Source organism: Hetaerina americana, unplaced genomic scaffold (assembly GCF_022747635.1).
Source record: "Hetaerina americana unplaced genomic scaffold, ioHetAmer1.1.p SCAF_7, whole genome shotgun sequence".
Classification (NCBI taxonomy): Eukaryota; Metazoa; Arthropoda; class Insecta; order Odonata; family Calopterygidae; genus Hetaerina; species Hetaerina americana.
Genome location: NW_027287316.1, coordinates 7,854,449 through 7,864,396, shown reverse-complemented (window position 1 = coordinate 7,864,396; position 9,948 = coordinate 7,854,449). Strand labels below are relative to the sequence as shown.

At 43.1% G+C, this 9,948-nt stretch overlaps 1 protein-coding gene across 1 annotated transcript in view; it reads left to right on the top strand.

The window, feature by feature from the left end:
- The first annotated feature begins 408 nt into the window (after window positions 1–408).
- LOC139696478 (sodium-coupled monocarboxylate transporter 2-like) overlaps window positions 409–9,948 on the top strand; it is a 30,708-nt gene continuing 21,168 nt past the window's right edge. The window contains exons 1-3 of the mRNA XM_071595263.1: window positions 409–755; window positions 7,573–7,732; window positions 7,836–7,901. Coding sequence (XP_071451364.1) covers window positions 577–755; window positions 7,573–7,732; window positions 7,836–7,901 — 405 coding nt within the window. The 5' untranslated portion in view covers window positions 409–576. The remainder of the gene's footprint in view (window positions 756–7,572; window positions 7,733–7,835; window positions 7,902–9,948) is intronic.

The following is a 9,948-nucleotide window of genomic DNA, read 5'->3' as shown; positions in this document are numbered from 1 at the left end:
CACTCAAGTCAGATTTCCGCGTCGCGATTAGCATATGAGCACAGTATGAGCTAGCGGCCTTGCGGAGCATGTCTTTAATCGTGATTGGCCGGATTCTTGGCCGCCTTTAGCCAGAGGAAGTGGGCGCTTAGGGCCATTTCGAGACAAGCGCTCAATTCCATAGCCCCGATTTAATTTATCGTCGCCATGTGTAAACTACAACACGAGTTTTAGCGACGGTCGGTTCTGTGTGGTCAAGCTCGGCTTAGCTTCTGCGTATAGTGTTGTTGTCCGGCAACGATTGGCAAATTATTCGAAAATTAATACTCTACCTCCAGAATTTAAACTGAATTTTATCTAGTTTTATTCAGAAATAACCGAGGATTAGTTCCGACGTGACGTGCTTTGGCAGCAATCGCTCACACATAGGATATGAAATGTGTTTCCTCTTGGCTTTGTCATGATCTACATTAATTTAGGAAATTTACACATTCCAACCCCAAGGAATATCGTGTAGAGCACGCTCGAAAAGGTGTGCGTATACTACGAATTGGCTGCTGAAATAGTAACGCTGTGTTTATTATAGCCGTCTCGAACATGGCTCCGTCGCTGGGAATTGTGGATTATTGTGTATTTTCTGTGGTGTTAGCCTTATCGGCATTCATTGGAGCGTATTATGCATTCTTTGCCAAGCAAAAGCAAAATACAACAGCGGAATACTTAATGGGTGGAAGGAAAATGGGAGTGTTTCCAGTGTCCATGTCCCTGATATCAAGGTTAGTTCAGTTTATTATTTATTAATTGTTTCAAGTCCATTGTTTCGATCTTGTGCTTTTCATTATTAGAGATGTGTTTGTTGTAGAAGCCATTGGTTGTTTTCAATTACTTTCAAAGTAGAATAGTACTATGCAATTTTCGTGGTAGCCCAGTGGATGGAGCGCTGAAATTAACACGTATCGTGAGTGTATGAGCTACTGACCTCCGAGCCCGGTTTTGACTCCAGGCGACGCCTCTGGGCACCCTCAGCGTCGTAGCTGGCAGAGGGAAATGATCTCGCTGCCTTTCTCTTCCGATGTGCGACTTTTACTCGCCGTATGCGGCCTAGTATAAGGTGTACTCTTTTTAAGGGCAGCTTATTAAATGGAATTCGTGAAAAAAGGTGGTAATAACGTAGATATTAAGGGAAAATAATCTGTATTTCACCAGAAGATTTCTTGTTTCAGGTTAAAATAAGCTTGGTCCCACTAGGGAATTCCTAAGTCTTTGATTTACTCCTTTATATGGCTCAAAGCATTCAATGGAGGAGTGCTGCGAAGCGATCTTTAGGCCCTACCGTCACAATTGTAAAAATCAGAAAATATTGCTTCGATATAGAGCCCCAAATAAATGTCTACGAGTGAACGAGTCAGGCAGACGGACACGGAGGACAAGTGGAAAAAGTCCCCCCTCCACTCACCAACCTTCAAATTCGTATGATGCAGATAACCGTCGACCTTTGGCATTAATTTTGAGTTTTGGTGGAGACTGCCCTAGTCAGGAGTGACCAAGATGACTAAAATGCATGCAATCCCGCCATATTACGTGGAAGTCATGACCATTCTCTTATTCTCCCAAATGTATAAAAATATATTTGATAGTTTAACTGCCGTGCAGAACTTTCATCGAGGAATTTGGCGTTCAAATCTAATAATAATGCTATGTCATGCAATCATCGTAAAAAAATAATATAACCTGTAGAGGTGAAGATTGAATTTCACAGGAAATAGAATTTATTTTATTTTACGCTGGACTTGAGTTTGCTCGAGACCAGCCAACCCAGTACCCTGAGAACTCCGTTACTCGCGATGGGTGTTCATTTCATTTTGTTCGAAATGTAGTCTAATAAATAATAGACTATTAACCATGACTTAGAATGAATGAATGTGGCATCCCATGAAGGAAGGTTTTCCTTTACTAGATGGTCCATCTACGTAGTTGTTTTCCAACCTGAGAAACTAGTAGATAAGTGTGTTTGGTAGCGTACGTAATGGCCATGGATTCAATCCTTGGCGATACCCGAAAAAACCTATGCGGATTCCTGGCAAGCCGAATGGTGGCACAGGGAGTGAAGGCACTGACCCCGCATAAATAACAAATCAAAATGTGTAACCGTTAAATGACGTATTTAGCACACCACCACACCTTCACCCATTATACACCGACTTCCGTCGGGGTCATTGTGTTACCTGAGTCAGGAAATTGCTCGGGGTTCGGAAAATAGAACAAAGAAAATCTACTCAAGCGCATCTTAAATCTTTAGTCGCGACTCACGTGGTCACCTCTTCTCACTCTCCCTTCCTGTTCTCGACTCCGATCCCAGGCCCCTCTCCGCGTTCTCCTCAGGGACTCCCTCTTTCCTCTCTGCATCGGCAGAATACTTACTGCAAGTTCTTCACGTGTCCGGAGCGGAAAATTAGTTGCATTGCAGGTGATCTGGGGGGGGGGGGGCATTGGAGTATTCGGGAGAAGGGATGAGGAGGAATTAGCTCGGAGGACTAGAGGAAAAAGCGATTCCGTGAGATAGGCGGACGACATGGAATGAGACATACGACCGGGACGCGGGAAGTCGAGAGTTGTTGCAATAATAATACCCCCAAAAGAAAAGTTAACTTTTTAAGAATGTGTGTAGGATTCCATAACCTGGGATGGTTGGTACTAAAACAAAAACAATTATCTTGACCAATTAGACCCAATATTTCGTTCATATATATGTCGATAGTAACCAGAATCCATTATCATAAATTCAACATCTATCTGCTGAAGGTAACACGTTTATGCGTCGCGTCAATCACGGGGGAATGCGGAGTGTCGTATTTATAACACAAACCCTTTTAATCTTCAACCCTACGTGTACAATTCAGAACAATAATAACTACCTATTACAAATTAATTAACAACAGCTAATATTACTCCACCTCCACGTGATTGGCATGATTTCACGAGGATGCGCGAGGACCCGGCAGTTGCACCAAGTGTGTCGAAGACTTAAGTACCTCCCCTCTGCCGAATTTAAAGCTCTCACAGGCTCTTTCAAATCGCTAACATTGCCAGAATGTGTGTGTTCCAAAAGCCCATTTTGGTCGTAGAAGTCGAATAGAGGCATTAAAATTTCTCGGAAACGTTCCGTTTAAAGTGACTGTCATGCACATATGGGAATATTTGAAACTGCTTCCGGTTAAGTGGCAGCAATTCGCATCCGCCATCAAACCACTTAAGCTTGATTGCGAAGTGACAGGTCGGTCAGCGGATATCTCCCAGCGATACAGGAAAATAACTTGCGAAAGGGTTGGCGAGCTCCCGATTTGTCTCCCAAATTACTAGACAAGAGAGTATCATATTCACCAGAGCCAAGATTACCGTGAGGCGATACAAATCCCATGGCCACAGAATCAGCGGTCCATGTTCACATGTTAAGATATCACTTCAGTCTAACACAGTGAAATGGTTTCTATCATAACTAATCAAAAGGGAATGAGAGGCACTCCATTCTGAATAGCCCAGGCTTTGAAACACACCGGAAATGTGCGCACAATATGATAATCCAGAACGCGATCTATAATTCACAAGGGGAAATCAATGACTATTCGCAGCTAGTTAGCAGTCACTCACAGCTAAAGTTTTTTTGCGGTGCCATAATAAACATAAACTACCATATTCAACGGGGACCAAAAAAACAAAGGAAGCAGAGTATCACTTCACTCTTTAAGAACCCTTACATAAACACACTTGGGGTGATCCATATACTTCTAATTTTGCCCTGCAAACTAGTCTCAATCCATTGCCTTGAAAATATCAAATCGAGGCGTGCACTTACGACAGTGTGACCAGCTTCCCTTTTCTGATCTTCCCACAGTTTGTTACTTAGTAATCTCCCCCATGAGTGTGGCCCTGGTTCCACAGCTAATTTTAGTTACTTCAGATACGAAAGTTCTAATAAACCTTGGGGAGCCTCTCCTCCAAATTTCCCATGAATATCAGTTAGTATCTAACTTCCACCTCTGCATCATTCCCAGTTCTCCTCCATGCCTGAAATCCGTTTATTGATATTTTATAAATCCTTCCAATCAATAGTTCCAAGACTGTCTTTAAGACAGGGTCTTCGGCATTAATACATCCCTTCTTGGATCTTTTATTCCCTTTAATAATCTATAACTCCTATTTAATACCTTGATAACCTTTGAACATTTGGCTCATAGTCATTCGAAACCTGTCGCTCTGGTTCTCCCCTTTACCTCCTCTCAACGTTCAACCTAAGATCCGCAAAAACGCTTCCCAATCGTTAATTAATTCCAGCAGCAGATCAAAATTTAGGGTAATGCTACTTAGCAGGTGTCTTCAGGGAACACCACACCGATTGAAGCACACGCTACTCTTCACTGTTATTTGGCCATCGCTCCACGAAATGCCGATAAAATACGCTAAATCATTCATTTTCCTTCACCCCGCGACCTTGGCCAGGGATGGATATTGTGTCCTCTTCGTTTATCCCTTCCTCCGGCGGCTCCGCGCCGTCTGGGAACCTTCCAGATAAGGGGATCGTGCTAGGTGAGCGTGCTTCGAGCTGACGTGGGGCATCCCCGTTTCTCTCCTTAATAGTTGATATATTAAGGTCCTCAAACCTTACTCTGGCCTACGAGGAATGACGCATCTCTTGCACCAAACCAACTCCTTCGTCTGCGGATGCTGACGCGAGTTTCATTGATCTGCCCTTCCCTCTCCGCTCCCTACGGAGGCGATGGGAGAAGAAAGGAGAGGTGCTAGATAGGGTCTTAATTTTGATGAACTTCCACTGTTGTTAAATAAAAATTAGGGCGGATCAGGATTATGTATCACATCATAATCAAACTCTCGAGTACCCTAAACATTAGAACCGGGGCAAAGGACCCTTTGCCCTAAGCAACCATTTCAGGGCCTCGTGATTGGTAACTATTCTAAATTTACTCCTATTAAGGTGGCACCGGAAATGATTTACCCTTATGCCAATGCAGCCAGATCCTTTTCTGTAGTGCTGCAGTTCCGTAGCATGTAGGTGTTTCGAGAAGTATGCTACAGGATGTTTTCCCCATTCACTTCTTGCGCCAATACGGTCCACACAGCGAAATTTCTTGCCCCAGTGGAGTGGACAAAAGCTTAAATGGAATCCGGGTTTATTAGAACCAGACTACTTGCGAGGGAGTTCTTCAGTGGACCTATCACACTCCGGGGTTTATACAGAAACGGCGGTACCCTTCTTCAGTAGACTCATTGGGGATCATTCCGTCACTGCATGATTTTCAACGCACCTTCAATAATAATTAGCGATGCCAAAAAATGATTGCAATTCCTTCGTTTGTGTTGGCGTTGGACATTTTTCACTGCCTCAATTCTCCGCGGGCCGGGGTAAACGACGCTTTCTCCTTTAATACACCCCAAATAATTAGCTTCTCTCTGAGCGAATAAACATTTCTCGAACTTGAGCGTTAGTTTGGCCTCTCTCAATCTCTCCAAATGTAGTAATTAGCCAAACGGAGGGCCTGCTCTTCCATGCCAGCACTAAATGTATTGACACCATTCAAGTACACCTGGGCTTGGGTGGGCTTCAAACATCTCAATACTCCATCATGTGCACACCCGTTGAAATGTCTCGGGGGCATCTTGGTGTCCGAATGGCATTATTTTATGCTTTCCATCTACGTTGAATTCTGTTTTCGCGTGGAAATCCAGGTGCCATTAAATTTTATGAAACCTGCTTGTAAATCAAGTGTTGTGAAATAGTCAAATCCTCCCAGTCCATTCACCCAAAATCGTTCCCTCGATGTATTCGGTGCAATTACTACTTAGCCTTCTTCACTACGGAATATTACCTCGGTCTTTAATTGTTCCTTCTGTAAATGTTCGATAGCAGCCTTTTTATGAAGCGGGGTGCGACATGGTATTTTATAGATAAGGGGATGATCACCCGTAGGAATGTGGTGGGAAGCAATATCCATGGATGGAAATCTGAAAATATATCTCTATACTTTCCTAAGACGCAGCTAAATATGCTTCTCCGACTCTTTTAGCTGGCTTAATTTGAATGGAAAGATCTAAATCATTACTTATTATCCTCGACTTTCCCGTCTCTTCGCCTTGTCAACACAAGCAAGGAGAGTGCCCCATTGTGACATTAACTCTTCGTTATCACAGTTGACTACATGAGTCAATTATTCGTTCGCCTTCACTCACGCGGTAAACAAACCTCTCACCGTATAACAACCCTCCAGATCATTCATTAACGGTTCTGCTGGTCGGCCCTCGTGTCCGATCAGTTCCCGCACCCCTTGCGATTTCATTTTCGGTTATCCTTTTCGCCACGGGGCTTTTTCTTGGGGCAATGTCACCAAATTCGCGAGACGACCCCTAACGCTTCGTCACACGTCTGACTTAGTATCAACGTTGGCCGTCACTTCCTCCATTCCACACTCGGCGGTCACTTCATTATGGCCACACCTGACCATTAACATTTAGATATCCTCGACTAACATTCAACACAACATTATTAAAAAAACATAAACACAGTTATCAACTCGAAGGTCGGTTTGGAACATGTCGGTAGAGCTCTCTCAAAACTAATCCCGACGGTGTGTGAAATTCGCACATCAGGGTAGGGGGAGCATTTCATTTCCCTGAGCCGCCAATGGTTTCTCAGGAAGACCTGGTGCTAGAGGCGTGCCCGATAGTCGAACCTGGGTACTCCAATCAGTAGTCCAACGCTCTAACCTAGGTCTACCACGTCCCGTAACCACATAATCCAATCGTAAAAAGCCTTATCTCAGAATTCGATCGAGAGCACGCAAATCATTAGCTACTTGCATTCCATGGCAATAGAGCTGATTTCCCTCTCTAAAGTTTGCCGATCTTTGTCGATAGTTCCAGATTCGATCACCTTTTATGGCGTTAAATCAGTGACGATACCTCTGTGCACCTTCCGACTCGCAAAGCAGCACTCATCTCCTTGGAGATTTGTGCCCGACACTTCAGCAGCACCCGACAAGGACGTCCTGAAAGTTTCACTTCCCCAACCAAATCAACAACCTCCCTCTCCATCCCTATACCCGGTCGGAGCATACATACTTGACAGGGGTCGCGGCGGCAGGTAGCTTCGGCTTCAGCAGTGTTTTACTTCCTTGTTTTCCCCGGGCCCGGGATTCCCGGGTGATGCGGCCTTCGCCACCGCAGTTGGAATCACGCCGCCTGCCGTGATGCGCGTCGAAGCACATCTCGCCCTCCTGGATGTGCCCTCGCTTGCGAAGCGACATTTCCTTCCCAATTATCCCTCGTAGAAAGCCCTGTGGCCATTCATTAAAAACAAATTCGAACAAAATCCTTTGAAAATTAATAGAATAAATTTTAGATTAATCAAAGAGTAATTGTCTCTTAATGTTTCCTCCCGTAGGTACAGTAGTTTCCCCGTATATGTTGACAGTTACTTAGCTGATTGAAATTTCTCATTATCACTGCCATTACTGAATCCTAATTTTAAATAGCCTAATTTTATATCAAATGTGATTGCCATGCCTTGTGAATACTCGACAGTTTCATATCAGGAGTAACACTTCTTGGAATGCCTGCAGAGATATATGTGTATGGGACACAGTTTTGGATTGTAATCATACCAGTCTTCCTTTCATCAGTTGCTACTGGCGTATTCTTTGTTCCTGTTTTCTACCAGCTGCAATTGACTTCTACATATGAGGTGAATTGCCTTTGTCACTTTCTGAGTTTCTGTCATACTCCGAGTATTTCTGTTTGCTGCTTATTATAAATTGTCTGCTATAGCGAAGATTTCTTCCTTTCAGTATTTCTCTCTGAGATTTGACTCCAGAGTTCGTAAGCTGGGATCACTTTTATATGTCGTGAATAATGTAAGTACGCATAGTAAATATTCTGAAATCCAATATTTGGAATATTTTACCATTCTTAGACATTAATGAGGAAAAATCAGTCATGGAATTTACACACTACTTCATAATTCTATCAATTTCATGAGTGTGATTTTTCTGACATAATCAATTAATATCTGTTTACTTGAAATAAATAGATTATCCTTTGTCTTCAGGAAGTCTCTTGAGGGTATTGACTAAAGCAGCAATGTTTTACTATTCAGCAGTGTCTACTCATTATTGAACTTAAAATTGAACCACTTGGCTTTACCACAAAGAAAACTTTTATTTACGACCTAGGTTTCGTTATGGTATAACATCATCAGGTAAAAATACAAGTCAAACACAGTATACATAGTTCTGGACGGAGTGGAAGAGGAGGGAGGAAGGAAAGCAAGGATTGGTTGAGGCAGGAAGAGGAGGAGGCGGAGGAGGAGGAATGGTAAAATTGATAAATTAGCAGGCTGGCAGAAGGAATTAATACTACAGGGTTCGTCCGGAAAATAAGTGTACTGAGCTCAGGAAAAAAAATGTATTACACTTTTACATATCTTAAGCTAATACTACCTTGATCAAAAAGTTCCCGGAATAACCACCGTGTGGCGCTCCCATCGTTCCGATTTGAGTTCTGTTTTTTTTGTTAAATTGGTACATCTGTTGTTGATATTCCCTTTAAATCTTAGTGTCATAACTTGACATTTGCAAAAGTTACGTAGCCAAGAGTACATCTATCTCTGTGTGTGTTGGCGATTTTTTACAATTGCAGAAATGGATTTAAATTTGCAACAACGAACTTGTATTAAATTTTGCGTAAAAAACGGATTTAGTGGCGCACGGACGTTGGAAATGTTGGAAAAGTGTTTCGGCAACGATTCTCTAAAAAAAACGGTCGTTTACCAGTGGCACGAGCGGTTCAGAAGTGGTCGTGAGTCAATCGAAGATGATGAACGCAGTGGCAGACCATCGACATCGAAAGTCGGTGAAAAAATTGATAAAGTAAAAGAAATGTTGGTCAATAACCGCAAATTAACCATCAGAGAAATAGCGGAGGACTTGAACATTGCCTATGGATCCGCCCAAGACATTGTGGTTAATGATTTGGGTTTCCGTCGTGTAGCAGCAAAGTTGGTGCCAACTCAAGACCTCAATTTCATGCAAAAAAGAGACCGTGTTGACGTCGCAAAAGACATGATTTGCGAGGCTGAATCCGATCCCACATTCATCAAAAGGATCATTACTGGAGACGAGACGTGGGTTTATGAGTACGACACGCAATCCAGACATCAGGCAAGTGAATGGCGTTCACCAAATGAGCCGAGACCAAAAAAACCACGTCGTTTTCAGTCAAAAAAGAAGGCAATGCTGACGGTTTTCATGGATTACAACGGTGTAGTGCATCATGAATTTTTGCCAGAAGGCCAGGCAGTAAACAAAGAGTATTATTTGGGCGTTATGAGATGTTTGCGTGAAGCAATTCGCCGAAAGAGACCAGAAATGTGGGCAGAAAACTCGTGGATTTTGCACCATGATAACGCACCGTCGCACAGTGCTATCATTATTCGTAATTTTTTGACGAAAAATGCAACAAATACCATCCAACAGCCACCGAATTCACCTGATTTGGCTCCCTGTGACTTCTTTCTGTTCAATCGAGTTAAAAAACCATTACGGGGAACGCGTTTTAGCAGCCGAGAGGAAGTAATGGAAAAATCGCAGGAAGCACTGATGGACATACCGAAAACCGAATATAAAAAATGTTTCGAGGATTGGATCAAGCGCTGGCATAAGTGTGTTGCAGTCGATGGGGATTACTTTGAAGGGGACAATATAGATTTAGATGAATAAACTTGTATTTTTAATTTTCTGAATAAATTCCGGGAAATTTTTGATCAAGGTAGTATTCCTCAAAATAGGACCCTTGTGAGTCGATACACTTGTTCCAGCGGCGTTCCCATTCCTGGAACGCTCCCGCGAAGGCATCATCGGGAACCTCTCGAAGACCCGTCGTCGACCTCTTCTCTGCCCTCCA